General features: G+C 40.6%; 1 protein-coding gene across 1 annotated transcript; it reads right to left on the reverse strand.

Moving 5' to 3' along the window:
- Window positions 1-6,514: 6,514 nt before the first annotated feature.
- On the reverse strand, window positions 6,515-20,955 carry S1PR3 (sphingosine-1-phosphate receptor 3). Its single transcript, XM_034410047.3, has 2 exons — window positions 20,141-20,955; window positions 6,515-9,113 (listed from the first exon to the last, which is right to left on the reverse strand). The coding sequence occupies exon 2, from the start codon at window positions 8,953-8,955 to the stop codon at window positions 7,822-7,824; it is 1,134 nt and encodes a 377-aa protein (XP_034265938.1). The 5' UTR covers window positions 8,956-9,113; window positions 20,141-20,955; the 3' UTR covers window positions 6,515-7,821.
- Between the last annotated feature and the right edge of the window lie 1,766 nt (window positions 20,956-22,721).

The following is a 22,721-nucleotide window of genomic DNA, read 5'->3' on the forward strand; positions in this document are numbered from 1 at the left end:
GATTTTATTAGACATGTAATTCTTTTGCAGTCAAGTCTAAAATTATGTGCCAATCTTTTCTACAAGAATACTTGGGGTGGTGGTGGGGAAAGCATATGTAGTAGGGAGAAGGAGAGACTGTAGTAGGGGCAAGTGGTGTAGTGGTAATGTAACATTACAAAGTAGAATAGGGTTTCCTGTTTTTTCATCTGTTACTGATTTGGGGGTGGGGATGGGGTGATGAGGCTATCTATTAAATAGCTATAGGAAGCCTGCTGGAAACATAATAGAATTTTTAGATTAAAATTAATAAAGGAAATAATAAAGAACATTATTATCCCATCATAAGAATTTGGATTACTCAAATACACATTTACTTCATAATTACATTTATTCATATATTATAAATGTAATAGAAATCGGAGGAAAAAATCCCACCACACCCCAGATTATGAAATTAATTGCTCTGAGGCTTTAAACAAAAATGTTGGATTGGTTCAATTAATGAAGGATAAGCTTACTGACAGCTATAAAAATAAGAAAGTCACTCTTGAGCCAATACTGTATACCCTCAATTAGATTGTGGTTGTGGCAACAAAATAGACATTATTTGCCACTACCATCTTCTGAACTTTGTTTGAAACTTCCCAGACTGGTCTAACAGTTCAGACTGTAGATTTCTGCCTACAGGCTAGAGCAGTGTTTCTTCAACCTTGACAACTTGAAGATGTGTAGACTTCAACTCCCAGAATTCCATGGCCAGCCATTTTGGATGGATAATTCTGGTAGTTAAATTCCAGACCTCTTCAACCTGCCAAGTTTGAGAAATGCTGGTCTAGAGAGTTTTTGGTGGTTTCTCGTCCAAGGAGCAACCCATTTACCGTATTTTTTTGGAGTATAAGACGCACCGGAGTATAAGATGCACCTTAGTTTTTGGGGAGGAAAATAAGAAAAAAGCTGATTGGCAGGTGGATGGGCCTCCAGGAATACCCCCAATCAGCTGTTCCCAGAGGTGAATTTTAGCAACAGATTCCTTGTTTGTGAGCTCTGTGCCTTGCTTTTTTTTTGCTTTTTTTTCTGCCTCTGAAACTTCTAAAACTCTGTTTCAGAAGAAAAAAAATTTCCTGCCTCTGAAAGCCTCCGAAACAGAGCTTCAGAAAAAAAGCCTCCGAAACAGAGCTTCAGAAAAGAAAAGCCTCTGAAGCTCTGTTTGGGGGCTTTTTTTCTGAAGCTCTGTTTGGGGATTCTTTTCTGAAGCTTTGTTTCTGATGCTTTTTTCAACCTCTGAAACCTTTTGAGAAGCTGGGTGGAGCTACATTCGGTGTATAAGACGCACCCCGATTTTCACCCTCTTTTTTGGGGGGAAAAGGTGCGTCTTATACTCCGAAAAATATATTAGCTTTTTCCAATGTCTGCAGCCACCTGCTCTGACATTTAGATCTATAAATTACATTAATTGACAACACTTCCTTGAACAGAAGCAATATTAAATCTCTAATCTCTAAGGAGTGGGAGAACCTGGGGCAGAATTAAGAGGGATCAGCCTAGAATCCCTATGTAGGCACAAGTGAACTAAGTCGAACCTCCCTTGAATTCCATTGACTCTTATCTAACTCCAAGCAGATGCTAACTGTTAGTTGAGAAGATTCCTGTTCACAGGCATGATTAGCAATAAATAAATTTAACTGGACCTTCATATGTGGATTTGATCTTTCACGCCTGACCTGTGGGTCTTCTACAGTTATTTGTTCCTGGAAGTGAGTTCTGACTTAAATGGACTCAAGCAGTTTGCAATTCATCTTCACAAAGCTAAGACTAACACTTCTTTCAGGTATACACAAGAAAGAATTTTCTGGCACCTTAAAAGCATGCAGTTCAAGGATTCTTTTTGGATCAGCTGCATAAAATAATAGCCTAAGAAGAAATATATTAATTTAATCTAGGTGGATTAATCAGATCCCTGATGCAGAAATATCTATATCATACCAATAACTGATTTATGAATGGTTGCCATTAAGAGGATAATTGTAGGTGTCTGCTGTATTTTTGGAATTTGAATTTCCAAAGATTTTGTACATTTAAAACAAATGCAATTCTCTCTATATCTATAGCCACTTTTGCACTGTCTGTATCAATCTCATCATTCCAGGAACCATGGAATTTTTTTAAAAAAGTTTTACTTTCTATAATGTCAATATTTACCTCTTAGTGCTATGTACTTGTAGCAAGGTCACATTAAACAAATCTTACAAAAAGCCATTTCTAGTTTGGAAAACTAACATCTGGAGAAGATAACTGAACGATCCTTCTTGCTAGCAGCCCAGCTGGCCGAAAGTGGTCTCTTCATGAGCTATATTACCATTTGAACAATGGTATTTTGTCTCCAACTTATTTCAGAAAAAAAAAAACATAATTTCTTACAGAGACTTTTAAATTGGAGACTGATGAAACATTGCTTATGATTCAAGTCACTTCACAAAGAACAGCTGCTAACCATCCTAGGCAGTTTCTAAAAAGAAAGAAAAACATAAAACAAGACTCTTGGCTGCTTTTGAACAGGAGGGAGTTAAATATAGAAAACATGCTTTTCCTGCCCACAATTTCAGCAAACTGCAAATCTGAAAGATTCAATTTTTCATTAATTTTTCATTTTTCATTATGTTTTTATCTATACATTTTTCTTGATGATTTTGTCCTGATGACATATCAAATAGGTACTTAAAATTGTGTGCAAATGCAATATTACAGCTTTCTCCGAATTTATACTTTCCAGATGTGTAATATTACAGTTCTGTCATCTAAGATTACAAATCATTTGGCTGAAAAGGATGGGAAGGTAAGAACTCACAAATTAAACTCATTAATAAAAATTTTGGAGCTCTTCTTCAAAATAGAAGATGAAGAAAACCGAATCTTTCAAGTAAGTGTACTTCTAAAGAATGTAATTGAGCTGTTCTAATTATCTGATTTAATATTATTTTATTGAAACATTGCTTCGAATGCAAGATCATTGTCAACTAGCAATTCTTCTCTCCCATTTCCCAAAATATATATTTTCCTGTTCAAAATAAACCATTCCAAACCTTTGAATTACCAGACACATTAAAAAGTATCACATCCAATTCTCAAACCAAACTTGGACTCCTGATTTATAATTTATTACTCTCAGAAATTCAGCATTGCCATTCAAATAATGATCTCAAATTAGACTTAGTACTGCAGTTTGCCAGTTGACTATGCAATGCATAAGTTTATGAAATGTAAAGTACGGTTTTTAATATTCTGAAGTTTTAACTTAGCCTAGAACATACTTAGTTATAGAACAAGATAGGCAACATGGTGTCCTCCATATATTTTGATCCCAGTATCCTTGACCACTGGCTGTTTGCTGAAAATGATGAAATTAATTCCAAACACCTGGAAGATATCAGATTGTTTATGCCAGCTCTACAACTGGAAGAAAACCAGTGGTCTACTCTAAACCCTTTTTAGTCAGTAAGGTGTAGTAATTAAGGTGTTGTACCAGGACCAGATTCAAGTCTATCTTCAACCATGAAAATTTATTTGTAATTTGGTAGCAGTTATATCTCAGACTACCTAAAGAAATTGTGGAGAAACAAAACAGGAAAAGGGGGTCCTATGTATAGTGCCTTGGATTTGCAGAGGAAAGCTGCGATATAAGTCTAATGAATAAAATGGTAAATAAATAAAGCAAGAGCTTCTTGTCAAAGATCACAGTTTGCTTGGATGCTGTACTACAGCAGAGACGTTGAGGAAGGCTTCATGAGATGATAAAAATTATCCAATCTTTTGCTCACTGAAAAAGATTCCTTTGATAAACGTATCCTGAGTAATGATGACATCCAATCAGTGAAGGGTTTTGATACCTTGGTATTTGCTAGATTACTATATGTGAAGTTGGAAATCTAAAAGATTTCTCCCTTCTCATTAGAAAATCAGCTATGAGTTTTGTTTTGCATCTCATCAATCACTGCAGCCTTGGCTTGGCTGCAGAAAGCCAGAACCATTTTCCCGCCACCCGTTTCCTGCAGGATAGCTGTTGCTCATGACATTTTCTGGGCTGTGCAGATTGATGGGTGGACATACTTGGCTTTAGGAAAAGGACTGACTCAGACTGTCTCCTGTTCCTTGCCAGCATTTCAAGATGTATTTGACAGTCTTATCTGCTCTTGCCCTTCCTGTCTCATTTTTCTGTCATCATTTAGAAAGAGAAGGGTTTGTTTCTTGCTCTTCCATTTTGATTCATCTGTATAACTGTTAATTTTCTTCCCAAAAGAGCCCATCTAAAGAAAAGATATGTTCAGAAGGAATAGCACTCAGATCTCCCGCTTGGCAAGCAAGCAATATGAAATGCTTGCATGGTGGAAGCGATTTCTATGATCTGTAGTGCAGTGGTGGGTTGCTACCAGTTCACCCCACCCATGCGCGCACCCACGAGCAAACTGATAGCAATGGGTTTTGAAATCCGCCCCTGCTGTAGTGGTCACCAGGCATGGCCAGGACGTGGCTCATTATTGACTGTATGATTTGATAGGCTTTGCTGGACTTCAGATCCCAGACTGGGTCCTATGGAAGAATTCAGACATCACACTTTCTTTCCCCTGACAATTTTTTTGAGACATGCTCTATGAAATTGGCCAATTCTATCAATTCATGGCATTTCTCTGAGAAATATTATATTTGCCAGATGGACTGTGGAACAGCAATTCATTATGGCATCTATTTAAGGAAATGTCTAAGCCTCATGGAGAGCTGTTACCAGTGTAGAGAATAAAGAAGTTGACCTTGACAAAAATAGGCTAGATCTATTAACAAAGCAATGAGGAGAAAAACCAGGCTTAAGTCCAAAATAAGCAGAGAGTATATATAGGGAATCCTTGGCTTACAACCACAATAAAGGACCAGAATTTCTGTTGCTAAAAAGCAAGGTTATTCAGTGAGTTACATCTGATTTTACAACCTTTTTTTGGCTGTTAAGCAATTATTTGTTAAGCAATCACTGTTATAACAGTATGGTACGCTGGTTTAACTGCTGCGGACAGGGAGGCACTAAAGAGAGTGATTAATCTGGCACAAGAAACCATTGGTTGCCCCCTAACACCACTGGATGACATCACCCGACGTTGTTTCAGCAGAGTAAGTAAGGGACGATTCACATCCTGGTCAGTATCTTTTCTCACTTTTATCATCGGGCAGAAGCAGGGTGGATTTGACTTAAATCGAGTTGACAATTTAAATCATGATTTAAATCAGTAGTAAAAAGGCTTAATTTAAATCAACTCGATTTAAATCATAATTTTTAAAGAGCAACTGTCATCTCTGCTACTCCTTTGACCCACTGTTGACTCACAGATAGTCCCAGTGTTGCAGAATATATAGCCTCATGCTACATAACTAAGCTCCATTTCATGCTGAATAAACTAAATTATTTATGTATCTTAAATAGAAAACTATCTTACGATAGATTTTTACCCCAAAAGTTTTTTATTAAAATAAATTCGATAAAAATCAAAAAAATCCGATTTAAATTAAAAAAAATCCAATTTAAATCAAAAAAATCTGATTTTTTTTTATTTTTTTAAAAAAAATCATTGATTTTTATCCACCCTGGGCAGAAGACACAGAAGTATAGCCAGCAGGACAAACAGGTTTAAAAACAGCTTTTATCCATGGGCTGTCAGACTCCTAAATACAACTACAATCACTCCATGCATACATGAAAATATATGACTGGTTTCTCCCTAATTACTTGTATAAGGACCATTTTCTATATTATTCATGTTGTCTTGTATTTTTGTTATGGGTTGCACCAGTAGAGGCTAAATCAATTTTGTTATATATACACACAATGACAATAAAGGTTGTTGTTGTTGTTGTTGTTGTTATTATTATTATTGTCAAGTGAATCATGCAGTCATTAAGGAAATTCGCCTCCTTCCCCCATTGATTTTGTTGTCAGGAACGGGCTGGGAAAATTGTAAATAAATAACTCTTGGAATGCTACAACCATCATAAATACACTGTGGCTGCCAAATGCCCAAATTTTGATCACATTACGTAGAGATGCTGTGATGGTCATAAATGCAAGGTTCAGTTGTAAGTCACTTTCTTCAATGCTGTTGTAACTTTGAACAGTCATTAAATGAAAGGTTGTAAACTAAGGACTACTTGTATAAAGGGCTTAGGAAGATAAGCCTAAGAATAGGTTAATGTATAGGAAGACCCCAACAAGGAGGATTTCAATGTAACGAAGAGGTTTCAATTTGGGTCTAGATATAACTGCCAATGAACGTCAACAGTGAAATATGATTTGTGATTTGTATTTCTTTATCTAAGTAGTCACAATTTTCCTGTGCTTTGTCTTTTCATGATTTGGGGGAAGATCACATCATTGCCAATAGACTATTTATCAGGTTTTAAACAACAATAATGTGGACCGATTTCTCAATCTGTATTCTTCCCAAATAGTAAAAAACCAAAACCCACATTAAAATATATCTAGGTGAAATATACATGAAATTCCAAGTCACATGTTTTAATTTTACCATCAAACTACATTAAATAATAATAAAAAAAAACTGTTTTAGTGAAAAACAATGATTATGATTTTTTTTTTTTACAGAATAACATAGAAATGGCTTCTAGTCACAACTGCTGCATTTGCATTGGAAGTTTGCATTGGTAAATGCAAGACTGATTACTGGATTAACGGAGCATCTATTTTCTGTCTCACAAAACTTACATAAAGATGTTTTCTTCATTTACTTAAAAAATATTTGAAGATTACATGTTCACAGTACTCGTTACATCAAAGAGTTATATTATACAGACTAGCATATTATAATGCCATATAATGTAAACCTATGCCACACAGCAGGCATAATAAAAGGAAAACAAATGCAAAGAAAAATAAAGGTTGGTGCCCCAATTTAAAATCCCTCTTTTTTTCCCTTGATCGGTGTACTTCAACACAGCAAATGCTGGGCCTGAGACTGTTTATCAGGCCTGGCAAAAAAAAAAAAAAAACCAGCACATTCTAACTTAAGCCCTAATTTCACAAATCACAAAATGTGTGAATAAATATTTGTTAACAGTGCAGCCTGGACAGAATATCCGTATATTATTCACCTTAAACTGCAGGATAGGGGAGGGACAGTCTTGTCTCCCATGGCCAATGAACATTAACAGTGGAGAAGGGCATTTTGTACATATATACAACCGGCTGACCAGCCATCACCATGAAATTATTTCGCCCTTTCTCCAGACTGCTTGCTGAATTACTGGGACATCACAGAATGCTTATAAGTATTTCTATTACTGAAGAGAAAGCTAGTCATATAATGCTAAATTGTCCAGACCCACTCTTAAATCCTAAATGTTGATTCTAGATGGATGTGGGCCGAGGAAAACTCTGCTGGGGTCCTGTAAGGGCTTCCACAGTTGCATTTTGGAACATAAGTGAATTGCATGTAGTGCTTTAGAGTCATCAGTGACAATTTCTACATTGTTTCTCTAGTAAGTACACTTTTTCAGTTGAATTGCATCAAGAATGCAATGTCAGGGGTAGCACTTTTTTTTTTCTTTACACAACCCTCAAGGGAACTTGCAGAGGCAGCCAAACCTTTCCTGCCTCAGTTGGTGAAGGCCTAAAACTCAGTGCTCAAAATAGGCACTTCGAATTAAGCAGCCGTCTCAAGTTTGCCCCTCCTATGAGTTAAGTGCAGGAAACTCCACTTTAAAAAAAAACCAAAACAACCCTTTTCTCTTTGGCTCTGTAAAAGCCACAGGACAAGAATCCTTGAAGTGCCCAGTCAGCAGACTTCATTTGCAGACATTTCCATTATAAAATGGAGGTTTATTCTTTTCAGTGATGTACGACAAACTTTTTGTTTTCAGAAATTCATCATTCAGTTTCGGAGTGTTGCTGCTGCTGGATTTGCTTCGACTCGGATCCGGGGTGGGCTGGATAGGCAAAGACATGGCCACATTGTTTTTCACCAGACAACCACACACCAAGCGAAAGAAGGCCCGGCGCATGTCTTTGCTTGCCAGTGTATAGATGACGGGATTCATGGCTGAATTGAGGACCGCTAAAGCTATGAAGCCATCTTCTTGATACAAAATCGAGCACTCTTTCACTCTGCAGGCCACGTCAATCAGTAACAAAATGAACAGGGGAGACCAGCAGGCAATGAAAACCCCAACCACAATCACAACAGTCCTCAGCAATGCCATGGACCTCTCTGAGTTGTTGTGATTGGTGACATTCCGGCTGCTTGATTTCACCAAGATGTAAATGCGGGCATAAAGGATTACGATGGCCACTAGGATGGCTATGAAGATAATGGTGCAAAACGCCACATATTTCTTGGAGTACAGTGGTAAAATAGTGGAGCAGTCTCTTAAATTGCCAATACAGTTCCAACCAAGGATAGGCAAAGCTCCCAGAGAAAGAGAGATAAGCCAGCACGTTCCAATAAGCAGGAAAACCCTGTACTTTTTATTTGCATCGTATGGCCTCATTTTGATCATGGTCAAATGTCGTTCTATGGCAATGGCTAACAAGCTGAATGTAGAAGCACCCAGTGCCACAAACATGCTGCCTTCCCGAACAAACCAGATCCTGGAAGACAAAGTCAAAGTCTTGTTTCCTGACATCAGAATGTTCACTTTGTAAACAATTCCCGCCAACAGGTCACAAAGGGCCAGGTTGCCAATAAAAAAATACATGCGGTTGTGAAATCTGTTGTTCTTCCAGATGGCAATCAGCACCATTAGGTTCTCCAGGATGATAAAGCCACAGATAATGAGAAGTGCAATGATGGTCAATTTTTTTTCTTTTCCACGGCTAAGCTTTCCAGTATAATTGTAATGAAGTACTATCACTGGGTCCACGGCGGCTTCATTTTCCGAAAAGAAAAAGAAACTAGGGGGTGCTGTGCTGACAATAGCCATGACTTAATTTGAGAGCGATGCACTTTGAACATCAAGAAACTTTTGTTCTAATTGTTTTCCACCAGGGGGAGCTCACGCCACACTCTTTAGAGCGCGGTTCTTTAAAGATGTCTCCAAGCTGATTGCATCTCAGCATCTTCAGGCTCCTGTATCAGGACCTTTAAAAACAAAAGACAATGTTAGTCAATAGGCTTCCCGAATCTCATGTTGTAACAAAGTAGGAACAGGAAACTCTCCTTTAAATAGAGAGCAATCAGATCCTCAAGGCAAAGGAGATAATTATCAAACAGGTGAGGCTACTATTATAAAGGATTTTCCTTATCAAATACATTGCCACTGTGTCAAAAAAAGCTAAGATCATTTTATATCATCACATAAGACTGAAAAACTGGAGCAAGTTATTACATATTAAGGGGAAGGATAGAATTAGTGTAGGAATGAATTTCCAAGCAAAAGAAAACAAGATACAAGATAAAATATAGATATGGTTGTAGACACAGGGCAGCACTGATTTGATATTTATCATCTGAAATACAGTATTAGATGATACTATCCTCTTCTCTTCTACCCTGCCACAGTCCAGAGTCATCTGACCAGAATTCAAGGCCTGTTAAATTAGTTGAGCACGAGAGAAGCAATGCCACAAGGACATCTCATTTCTGGCAGCAATAATGCATTATTAGTAAAATCATAACTCCACCTTTTTTGCCTTTCAAAACACCCAAAATGTGCTGTCTGAACTTGTCAGGCTGTGCCTAATTATAGAACTCGTCCTGACTGCAACTGTCTGAAGTGGCATCTTAAATACGCAACAGACTGCAATCCAATACAAAACCTAGGCTGGGAAAATGTTGCACAGAACTTGAAACAGGATTCCTTCACTTCATAGGAAAAATACTTCCTACCGAACCATCCAATTTCTCTCCCTTCTACTTCTTGTTTCTTACCTCCGCCTCTTCTGCACATTCCCTATCTGATCTCTTCCTCTCCCTTTTATTGGACAAAGACACTTCAATTGTATTTTTTTTTAAAAAAAAAATGGGCAGCACCCACTTGTAGCATCCTGTGGACCAAACTCACAGCCCGTGGGCCGAATGTGTCATGTGGTGGCCATCCCCACCTCCATTTTAGCAATACGTCACATGACGTGTCGTCACGAGTTTGACACCCCTGCTGTAGACAGTGTGCCGATGAATCCTTGTCCAGCGATTCAGTTTTGACAGCAACATAAGTTGTAATTAGAAAATCCATCTATTTAAAGGCCATCTTGTTAGGGTTTTTTTTTTGCTGACTATTCAGTATTAAGTACAGATAATAGATTGAAAATTGCACAGTAGTTAAGATTTCACAGGTGTCTTAAGAAAGCAGCTCACATATTACCGCACATCAGATATAACATCTGAAGGGGCCCAGTCGACATACACTCTTCCAAGGCCTACATCGATTCATTCAGTCCAAAAAGATAATTCATTATTCGGATCGCCCTATCTTTTTCACAGGGCTTTTATGAATGGTCATTGTCATCTCCCATGGTTACTTATGTTTTCAATCTGCCCAACAACAAAACTCATCTAAGCCAATTATATAAAAGTAAAGAATGAAACACAATAAACAAACACATCGCGGAATATGTGAAGTGGCCATGATTTGCTTCAAAGTGATACTCCATGCTATGAAATCACTTGCTACTGTTTTCCCTTGGCTCAGCCAAGATCATCACTATGTTATCTAGACCTGGGGAGGTGGGGGACGACGACCCAGAACTCTAGGAAGCTCTCACATTGCTCTTTAGAGCAGGGGTCTCCAACCTTGGCAACTTTAAGACTTGTGGACTTCAACTCCCAGAATTCCTCAGGGATTCTGGGAATTGAAGTCCACAGGTCTTAAAGTTGCCAAGGTTGGAGACCCCTGCTTTAGAACAGAGAGTCGTGTTGCTTTGAGAAACAGTTATACCTCTTCAAACTTTGCACAGAGAAAACGAAAGAAAGAAATGGAATATTAGGCAAGCCATTACAGCACTCTAGGGGCATTTAAAAATTACAACTCCACATTATCAAATTTGAAATGTTTGGGATGAATAGGACAGTCTTCATTTTTTAAAAAATACATTATTGCATCACCTGAGCTCCTTGAAGAGGTCTCCCCTCAGGCAGGTTCTTCAGTTCTTCCTTCCTCTGGAAGCCACTTAATGCATTTCAGTCAACCAAGAGTGTCCAAGGATCGTGACTTCTTTAGCAACTGAGGTTTTTTTGACCAGGGAACATTTCTCCCTACTGTCAGTGAATCAGGTCGAAAATGCTGAGCCACCAATGACATGCTTGAGAATTGACAAAGTATGCCAGGAAGACTACTGGCATAAAATTGAGATTTGGCATTGGAGCAGGCTTTCCTAACCAGTCTGACAACTTATTCTATTCTTCTCTTGCACTAAAAGGCTTGCACTGGTTAGCAATGCCCGGTATGCTTCCAAAAGCTCTTTTCATGGCATGCATTGGCTTGTTAAATAATTAAAATTAAATATGATTGTTATCTAGCTATTCTCTACTATTATATTATATTAGAAATTATAATTTGGTGGCAACTTGCAGAAAAACTCTGGGATTGACTTTGAAGAAAGAGGCCAGCTCTGGCATGGAAGTTGTCTTTATACAAACACCAGAGTCAAGGTAAAAGGAAAGTTTATGTTCATACAATGCCAGCACACAGATTTATGAATGCTAAATTGACATTTCTAATAGCAGGTCAATGTTAATTGACATGGTCTCTGGGGCTTACCATTGCACCACGTACAAAGCCTATGCACCAGCATCTTCCTGCTGTGATCACATTTCTAGCAGACTTCCATATTCATTTTTAAGCACCAAGTCCTGCTGTAAAAAGTAGGAGGAATTTGCAATGTTTCTTGCATATGGGGCAGGTTTGCATCCATTGGAAGGGATGCTTGGCTCCCCCTCCTTCCCTTCTTGGCCTACTACTATACAGTCCTGTAGGGAGAAGATAGCCAAATTACACAAAGAGATTGAAAGAAAGAACTCCCCAGCAGGAGAATATGCAATATGTTGAGCAGAAAAAGAGGGTTGCCATGGTCTTTCTTTTATCAATGGCTAAGACACTTTCACTGAAGGTGAAGAGCAAACTGTTGGCACTCCTATAGACTTTTAACATCATAAACAGGAGGCTCCCATTGCCTCCTAACAACTTTAAATAATTAGAACTGCCCATTCAAGCCTATACAGAGCACTCAGAAGGTGGAGGTAAACAGCAAGACTGGAAGTATAAATGTTGGTTCATGAAAGGGAAGGGAACAAGAGAATTGCCTGGGATGCTATTTGCAAGCTCAGAGTTTGGCGGAGGAAGGAAAGAGAACTGCAGAGAAAAATGCAGAAATGGGAAAAAAAGGGACTTGCCAACAAGTTACTTTGGCCTACAGATGGAAGTTTTGCTTACCAGTTGGCTTCTCTTCTAGATAGTTGCTGGTGGCAGTAAAAACTCCCAACATAGCTAAAAGCTCCAGTTTCCTAGATCCAAACTTCGCTATTTTCCCTTTGCTGCTATTCTAATATTTATCCAAACATAGCAGTTTAACAATTAGAAAACTAGTAGTGGAGAATTTTGCTTGAGGCTGACCTGGAATCATTTCTATTGTCCAAACAAAAGATAGGTTTAATACATAAAATCTTTCCACCAGTTCTCTGCAATCTGGGTACTTTGGATACATTTCCAAGAATTTCCAACCAGCAAGGAGGGCTTCAAATTGAAAAAAGAAAGGCTGATTGCTAGAACCTGATAAAACTAATAGGAGAGCCTCTTGTTTAAACCCTCTGTCGGATAAGAACAGTTAAATATGTCAGCAAAACAAGTATATACACGATTTCACTATGAAACATAATCTGACTCAGTGGACTAAGGCTAAAAAAGTAACTCAGAGCTAATGTTACCCTCTGGGTAAGAGAGTGAAGTTAGATTACGTAGACCTTGGGAAACCCCACCATCCTTCAAAACTCACTGGCTGATCTTAAGCCAATCGTTATCTCCCTTACTAATTTATTACACAGGGCTTTTGTGAAGATAAGATATGGATTGGGAAACCACGTATGGCATTGTGAATGCTTTGGAGAAACAATAGGACGAGATAATAAGAGTATCTCCTGATAAAATACTAAGTGTATATTTCCATGGCAGAACAAATCTTCATCAGATAATTGCTAAGTTATACAGTCCTATTTATAGATTGATTCCCTCCTCCTTTTTTTCTTGATAAACACAACAATGGAAAACTTCCAATCCAACCGCCTTTAAACCACTCCACTGCACCAGAATGAATCAGATCCACACGTTTCACACCAGAAAAAAGCACGTACTTTCAAGGTCTATAGAGATTCTCAATCATCTGGCTCATAATTGTCTCAAAGGTGCTTTTCTCAAAAGGCAACTGGACTTTCTTGTTTTTTTTCTTTCTTTGAAAACGTTTCACTTCTCATCCAAGAAGCTTTTTCGGTTCATTTCAAGGCAATATCATATGTAAGCATTTACTCAGGGGTGAAATCCAGCAGGTTCTGACAGGTTCTGGGGAACTGGTAGTGGAAATTTTGAGCAGTTCGGAGAACTGGCAAATACCACCTCTGGCTGGCCCCAGAGTGGAGTGGGAATGGAGATTTTGCAATATCCTTCCCCCAGGAGTGGGAAGGGAATGGGAATTTTGCAATATCCTTCCCCTGCCATGCCCACCAAGCAACACCACACCCACCAAGCCATGCCCACAGAACCAGAAGTAAAAAAATGTGGATTCCCAACTGTATTTACTGTCTTAGTTCTTTGATGCATCCTCTGGATCTAGAAAGGACAACTCTAGAACACACAAACATACCAGACAGATAGTTGCAGATCACACACCAAATCATAATTTAATACTACACTATATTTGGCACATTGTGGCAGCTTTATCTATTATTTATTAATTTGTTGACTATTCTATGAAAAATAATTTCATACCAATCAAAGGGATGTAGGCCAAAGTAATATACATAGAGTCTTTTGTCCAGCACCTTCAATTCTTGTCCTTGAATACATGGATGATTAGCCTGCAGCTCTAGAGTAACATACTGTATATGCCCATATATTAATTTCACAACCCTTCAGTAAAAGATCTGCCACTTCAGAGTGAAAGATAACAGAAAGAAGAAAAAGAGGGGTATGAGAGGATAAATACCCTCACCCATTTTGGGTTACAGCCAACATTTGCTGCTTGCTTCAGCTCTGTCCATCATATGTGCCTCTCCAAAGCATTATCTATTCCAGGCATGTCTTTCTTCACTCAGAAAATTGGAAGGGATGGGCAGAGGCAATCTGGAAAATACTTTCCCACAGATCCTCATGTCCAGGGTCCCAAAACAATAAAGCATTTCATGTAAACTTTATGCTAAAAGCAAATAACAGGTGGATATAAGAGGAACCTTTAAAATCTCCACCCCCCACAGACTTACTCACTCACTCAAATATCCTGACTCTGCCTACTTTTGGATTGTAGTCCTTGAAAAACACTGTTACAAAGCCTGCTATACATCTTTAAGACACTAGAACTCCAGCACCCATGGCTTTTACTGCTACTACTACTTGTATGTCACCTCTGATTGTAATGATTACTTTACTGTTTACAAATGGAAATGATTAATCTAAAGCAGGGGTGCCAAACTCGCGTCGTCACAGCAGTGTCACATGACGTATCGTGACTTCCTCCCCTTCGCTAAACTGGGCGTGGGCAGCACGTGACATATCCAGGCCGCGGGCCACGAGTTTGGCAGCCCTGATCTAAAGGAAAGACTACCAGGCAAAGCAGATACTTCTATTGTTTTGAATATGAACCTATGAGAGATGATATCAGGTTCAAAGCCGTAATGTATATTATTACGATATATATGTATATCAGAAGACTTCCAACCTGGTAATGATGCCATTAAGCAATTCCTCTAGAAATTGTAGATCTGGCTGTTTTGAATGCCTTTCAAGACTATCATATTTTTAGGAGTATAAGATGCACCTTTTTCCCCCCTAAAAGGGGCTGAAAATTTGGGTGCGTCTTATTCTCCAAATGTAGCTTTTTCCTTTCAGCCCTAACGAGGCGCTAACGAGGCACTAACTCAACTCTCTGCTGTGCTTTAAGGAGGCGCTAGCAAGTGAAGCAATCTCCATGCTTTCCTCCAACTCTCAGCTGTTCTTTAGAAGCTTTTTTTCAGCCCTAACTAGGCGCTAGCCTGTGCTTTGCCTGTTTTTCTCATTGCTGCTTCCTCTCAGCTGTGCCTTAGAAGCTGTTTTTTATCCCCAAGCAGGGGATAAAAAAACCAGCAAATTAATGTGCTGAAGCTGACCAGACTAAGGATGCAAGCCAGATGAATACCTGGTAGGCAGATTGTTTTTTCTTATTTTCCTCCCCAAAAATTAAGCTGTGTCTTATACTCCGGTGCGTCTTATATTCTGAAAAATACGGTATATCTAATATCTAACTGATATCAGAACATTCCAAGGTGTCAACATGTCTTCCCTTAGATGTGCATTAACTACTTCAACCAATGCACGTTAGTCATAATTCTAAAAAAGTCTCCTATGCACCCAGAGGTACCATATTTTTCGGAGTATAAGACGCACCGGACTATAAGACGCACCTACCTATTTTGGTGAGGAAAACAAGAAAAAGAAAACTGCCTCTGCCTCCCAGCACTTTTGCCTCGTTGCAGCAAACAGCCTGCTTTACTTTCATTTTTCAGGATAGCTTGATTAGCACAAGGAAAAAAATATCTGCTCCAGCAATTTACCTCCTTGCAGCAAGCAGCAGAGCCCTGCGCAAAACAGCTGAGAGCAAATCAGCTGAGAGTCGGGAGGCCGATCCAATCAACTTTTTTTTTTTTTTAAATGATTTATATGCCGCCCTTCTCCGGAGACTAAGGCGGCTTACAGTGTGTTAAGCAATAGCCTTCATACTTTTGTATATTTTATACAAAGTCAGCTTATTGCCCCCACAAACTGGGTCCTCAATTTACCTACCTTAGAAAGGATGGAAGGCTGAGTCAACCTTGAGCCTGGCAAGATTCAAACTTACTTTAATTGCAAACAGCTGGTGTTAAATTACAGTGCTTTAGTCTGCAGAGCTATCCAGGCTCCAACTTGAGCTAATTAGGCTGTGCTGAAGCTGAAAGGAGCTGTTTCTGCTTGCTGCAAAGAGGTAATTGCTGGGAGGCAGAGGCCAAAGAGTGGGGTGGGCGAGGCTATATTCGGTGCATAAGACGCACCTAAATTTTCACCCCCTTTTAGGGGGAAAAAAGTGTGTCTTATACTCTGAAAAATACGGTATGTGTCTGGAATGCTCCACATTTCTGCAGTCCTTTCCCATCGGTTTTCATCTGCAGCCTGACCATCTTCAACATGTATGCAGCAACTAGGTCTGCAGAGCATATGGCCTTCAGACCACAAATATCCCATGAAGCAGTCTTTATGTGGCCTGCTGGCAATTTTTAGCAAGTAATAATTCCACTACCCTGCTCCATTAGCTGCAGAGTAGCTGAATGGCGTGCCAAATATTTCTTTGCAGCCTGCAATAATTTTTAATTTATCAGTGTCATCCTGTCCTCTTTACAAGTTGTGCAGGCCTGACCTAGTGATGGGATTTGATGCATTCCAAATCCCAGTCACATATTTGATATCAGGGGCCACCAACTGACTGACTGTTAGCTATTTGACGGGGATGCATGTGAGATAGATGACTTGATAGATAAATGATAGACAGACAGACAGACAGACAAAAGATGATAGATAGACAGATATAGATGACAGTCAGACAGACAGAGAGAGATGATAGATATGACAGACAGACAAGCAGATAGATGTATTCTGCTTAAGTGCCCCACTGGTTTTCATGACCAAGAATGGTGAAAACAGACTGTGCAGGACGTAAAATGAAAGCAAAGTTAACAGCAAACTCAATGTTAGGTTTCCATATTCAAGAAAGCAGTGAAATTACATCATCTGTAAGAGAGGAAATTAAAAGCAGACCAGTCAATTTATGCACTGCAGCTCAATATCACTGGGATATACTAGCAAAAATAAGGTGATTTAGTTAAGATAATTGGGGGTTTTAGTTTTGTATAAATATTTGTGAAGCTGAGGGTATGTACGGACTGGCTGTTTGAAGAAAAGTGTTCTCATGTTCCTGAAGTCTAGCGACTGAAGTAATATTCTTTCCAGATGGTGGATGCATTGAAATTGGATCCTTACAAGAGGGAGATTGTGGGAAAGGGGAGGAATAGGAAAAGCAGTCCATGTACCTTTAAAGCTTCTTCCCATAAGTCTGAACCCAGAGAGAGAATCATGAAATCATGAGCGGAGGAGGAGTGTCCTTGCCAGGCACTCCAGATGCTGTCCCCTGATGCTACTCAATTTTTCCCCCCTTCTCCTTCACTTCAGACAGAGATGAAGAAAAAAAGCAGGAGGGAGTGTGAATATGAAAGTGAACAAGTGGAGAAGTGCTTCAGCTTTTGAACAAACTCAAAACTTCTTCTACTAAAATCATGATCCCATATCAGCCTGAAAAAAGGACATGGCTGCGTTATTGTATTTACTATCAGAAAGGTGCTGTGCTTATGTTTATGTGAGATCCAGTCCATATTCATTTTATTTCAGACTACGTCATTCTGCTCTAGCGACAATGCCCCTCAGAGCAGTCCACAAATGAAATAATAGCTCTACATGCCGAATATGATGTAATGTGAATATTCTGACCTTGTATGATCTCTAACTGTCTGCCCAGCATGTTTCTGCTTGTCTGATAAAACAATGACACTGGGACACGGCATGACATTTCAAACTGATCGACAAGATGTTCTTGAAGAAAACCACTACAGAACTTCCCAGTTGCAATTTAATTTATTTTGTAACATGTTGTATTTTATGCAAAATCCATTTGTATGGGGAAAGAAAGAAGGAAGGAAGGAAGGAAGGAAGGAAGGAAGGAAGGAAGGAAGGAAGGAAGGAAGGATCCTTCCACCGAAAGGCTTAATAGTGAGGTGGGTGGTCATATAAATTGTTTAAATAAAATAAATATTTGGATTGTCCTGTCTTGTAGATCAAGAGTGCATATCCGATTAACTTCTCGTGCGCAATATATATATATGATATTCACTAGCAGTATGCAGAAATTGTGAATCTTCAGTTTTAATTACTTGAAAAAAAGCGTGGCTGCTTTAATTTGCAGCAAAGAGATATTGTATAAAGTACTTTTCCAAATTAATTTTTGAAAGTTCATATATGCTGTTTTATGTCTGAAATGGGAAGAGACTTAAATGTGATGTGTCTGGAACAGGAAAGAAATTAAGTGTGTTTATTTAGTAATTAATTATATAAGAAAGGAGTTGAACTGTTAGCTACCATCGTTCAATTTCGCTTTAAACCTTAAAGCAAAAAAGGCTTAAACCTTTAAAAGGCTCCATCTTTTTTCTGGATTTGACCTGCCCACTTCCGGAATACTTTTCAAAGGCCTGTCCTATCACTGGCTCAATAACAGCTGCATGCTTCTCTTCAAGCAAATGGCATTTGTTTGATTATGCATTGGATGGCTGCCCATATTTTATTACCACATTTTTCTAAATTTACCATTATTTTAGAATCGCACCTCATATTCTACCACTCTTATTTTCTTCCATTACACAATTAGTATATTTTTGTTTTTTTAGAAGCTATCTCCATAGAGATCTCCTCATTTCAAAGACTAGGCTGTTTCCTAAAAATTGCATTTCTCCTCTTCGTACTCCAAACTTTTGAATCTCAGCCATTTCTTTAAGAGCTATTTAATATGGCCCATTTTAAAATCTTGCTGCAGTTATCCTGAATTCCATCCACTTTTTGTGAACTTTTTTCAAGACCCCATCCCCAGAGGAGATCCATGGGCTTCCTGAAAATGCATTTGACCTGATCATACCAGAAACAAATACAAAGAATGTTGAATTAGGACCAGAAGACTCGGGTTCAAGTCTGCCCTTCTGAGTAGTTTGAAGTCAATCATATTCTTTCAGTCCAACTAGGTGATCATGCTAGGTTTACTACCTTGAGCTGCCCTGGAGGAAAGGCGGAGTATAAATTCAGTACATAAAGGTTTTAACCAAATAAATGCACAAGCAAACTCCAAAGCAAGGGAGGAGAACAATGCCTCCTGGCTTAAAAACTGATGCTATAAATTAAATTTCCCCGTCTGGCACTCTCCCACAATCCCCAGTCTTAATCCAACACTGTGGGAGGTGCGGGGTTGGGAATGCTACGATCTCATGCTCCCATCTTCCCATGCTCCTTTCATTGTTCGTTTATCTTCCCCCAAATTGGTAGTTAGTCCGATTGTGTCGTCTGAATGTCTGATCGTCAGAAACGGGAAAGCCAAGCTAACCTCCGCTAATCCAGATACCGATGGGCTCCTTGGTCTCTCTTCTCCTTATGAACGCGCCGCCGAATAAATTGCTCTGGATGAAGGCCCGTTGGGCGAGGGTCCCACCGCAACTTTTTTTCAAAAGGGGGAGGCGTCTTCAACCCTCCCCCCCTCCCCAACATAACGAATTTGGAAATCGGTGATGGTGAGCCGAAGTTCACTTAGAACCGGTGCCCAGCACAGCCCCATTGTGAAGGGAGAATACAATTGTGGGTCGGTCCACCAAGTTCAGAAAGGAGACAAGGATCGGGGCCGGATGCCTTTTGTGATTTTATTTTTTATTTTTTTGCGACACGGACTCTGTAAACGGTCCCACCTCGTTCCCGTCTAGAGCCGATTCCTCCCCCACCAAATAGCTAGCAAATCTCACGGTTATCGCTTTGGGGCGCATCGCCTTGTAACAGTAACAGAGTTGGGAGAACTTGGAAGTCATCTAGTCCAGCCTCCTGCTCACGCAGGAGAACTATACTAGGGATTCGAACCGCCGAACTGCCTATCTTTCTACTCGACAAGCTCGATGTCTTAACCACTGAGCCACCTAGCCAGGCTTTTTGTCTCTCTCTGGACTCGCTGTCGGCGCCGTCGCCCTTAAAACTGGCCCCCCCACTCCGTCCCACCCGATTCCTAAACGCCTCGCGCCAATTTGGATTATTGAGAGGCGAGGCGTTCCCACACACCCTCTTCGCCCTTTTAACTCCGCGCCGGCGCTGCCTTCCCGCTCACCTGGCGTCCGCTTCTCCTCTCCCTCCTCGCCCGCTCTTTGCCCGGCTCTCCTCATGCCGGCTGGAAGTTGTTGGCGCCAAGCGCTCTGCTCTGCCGAGTCCCACTTTTCGTGGGGCCAAAGTTGCCGCTTAGCCAAGAGCGCAGCCGCGCGGGACGATCAGCGCCTCCCGACCGCGCCGTCCAGCCGAAGGGGAGAAAACTCCGCCGGCCGGCTGCGAGCGGATGCCTCCCCCTCCTCTCCTCCTTCTCTTGCTCCGCCGCCGCCGCCGCCGCCTCCTCTCGGCCTTGCGGGGCTCCTCCCGCCGAACTCTCCTCGGCGACGAGTCCCGGTTCACACGCGCCGCCACATCCTCCCCTGTTCCCCGCTGGGCTGCCTCTACATTCCTTCTCCGGCGAGCCTTGTGTCCTCCAACGCACCTCCCACGGCAGCAGCCCTCAGCTCCGCGCTCCTGCCAACTGCTCCTCTCCCAGCCAGGCTGCTCAAGCCGGATCCGCTGAGTGGGAAAGGAGTCCCGCTGTTCTTCAGCGAGCGGGGCCTGCAAAGGTGGCCCATTTCTGGCCGACGGGTGCGCTCTTGCACCCTTGGCGGAGAAGGAGCTGCGACTGAATTCCCTGGGCTTGGCTTCTGAGTCAATGGGCGAAAGGTGGCAAGCGCAAGGAAGGAAGGAGGAAGGAAGGGAGTTATACTTTGCTCTCCAAAAGTCACTTCGTCGTTTTTATCTAAGGGCGCTAAACCCTGCGAGAACTGGGAAGTTTTCCACACTGATCTGGGGGAGGCGGAGGGGCATATTTTATAAAATGCTTCCCATTCCTGCTTTGGGAAAGGAATACCATCAATTAAAAAAAAAGAAAAGAAAGCAAGCCAGGAAATAGGAACTTCAGAAAAGCATAATGTTATATCTGCTGAAAATATTTCCATTCTGTGTATTTTCTGAGAAGTATGCCTCGATTTATGACCACAACTGAGTCCAAAGTTTCAGTTGCTAAGCGAGACATTAGTTAAGTGAATTTCCCCCATTTTACGACCTCGCTTGCCACAGTTGTTAAGTGAATCACTGCAGTTGTTAAATTAGTAACACAGTTGTTAAGTGCATCTGGCTTCGTTGTTGTCTTTGCTTGTCAAAAGGTCACAAAAGGGATCACATGACCCCAAGACACTGCAACCGTCATAAATATGAGTCAGTTGCCAAATAGCTGAATTTTGATCACATGACCATGGAGATGCTGCAATGGTCGTGTGAAAAATGGTCATAAGTCACTTTTTTCAGTGCCGTTGTAACTTTGAAGGTCACTAAACGAACTGTTGTAAGTTGAGGACCTTTGGTTTCCCTTCACTGGCTTTCTCTCTAATCTTTGGTCTCCCTTTGCTGGCTTTCTCTGGACTTGTCCTCACTTTCTCTAATGGTGTGTGGACTTCTTTATGTCGCTTTGTCGCCATGGCTTTTCTCTGCAGCTAAGGCTGCTTCAACACCCCTTAACAGTGTTGGTTTTAAAGCAATGTCTTCCCTCTTTTGACAGTTTTTCTCTTGGAGACTTCATTGACGCTGGGGTGACTGATGTGGTTAAGGTGTGAGATTGGTTGCATCCACCACAAACAGTGACAAAGCCTAAATCATGACATGCATGCAATGAGGTCATGAATGTTTCATCATTTGCCTCCAGCAGTGTCCATGGAATAAAGGGGAGGTCAGATTGATGAAAGTAGCATCACAGTCCCAACCCTTTTCTTTGTGATTTATGACACTGCACTCATGCCTTAGAGGATTGAAGTTTGAGGTGTGACATTGCAATGCCATTTGGACAAAAATCCGTGATAGGTTGCACATGTTGTTGCTTGCTGCCGCCTGTGCCCTGAAGATAATCACAGTTGGGATCTGCCCAGCTCCCTTTGCCCTATCTGCACACTCTTTCTTGGCCATTTTGCCATGAAAGAATGTGCAGATTAGAATGTGAGTTACTTAAAGAGTGTGAGTTACAGGAGAGACTGGACACCGACTTCCATAGAGGCAGCTGCCTGCATAATGTCTAGCTAAAGCTCTTGTTTGGGTTTCACACTGTTTTCCATAAGCAGTAGGTCTGTTTTTTAAAACATGTGCTGTGCAGAAAGGAGATGTTCTCGGTCACCGCTATAGAAATGGCCAAAGTCAAAACAAAACAAAACTCTGCATGAGATTTCTTACTCTCTCAGATCTTGGCCTCTTCTCCGATTCTGTGTCTCCTCTGTGATGAAAAGAGACAGTATGTGGGGTGTGGGAAAGGAAAAGGTTGTTGAGAGGAGGAATCATGCGTAATCATTTTGTGTACACTACGATGGCAGGCAGTTGTGTGCACGCATGGATTCATTCATTCATTCATTCCTTTATTTTACTTTTGGTTCTGTGGTTTGAGAGTGGGAGGGGACTCAGTCCAGACAGGCAGCTGATGAGTTGCAGGGACCAGAGTAAAATCTGAACTCCGGAAGTGGAGAAAGGAAAGATGCCAGAGAAGACTTGTGGTTTAGGAAAAGAGAAGGCTGGGCATCTCAAGACCCTCTATCCTTGGGAAAATCGCAGGATAGGCTTCTGGTCTTCATCTCATATAA

This window comes from Pantherophis guttatus, chromosome 2 (genome assembly GCF_059756535.1).
Source record: "Pantherophis guttatus breed Tessera chromosome 2, ASM5975653v1, whole genome shotgun sequence".
In the NCBI taxonomy this organism is placed as follows: Eukaryota; Metazoa; Chordata; class Lepidosauria; order Squamata; family Colubridae; genus Pantherophis; species Pantherophis guttatus.

Excerpts from the sequence above, each read along its gene's own strand:
- S1PR3 (XM_034410047.3), bottom strand. The coding sequence starts at position 8,955 with ATGGCTATTGTCAGCACAGCACCCCCTAGTTTCTTTTTCTTTTCGGAA.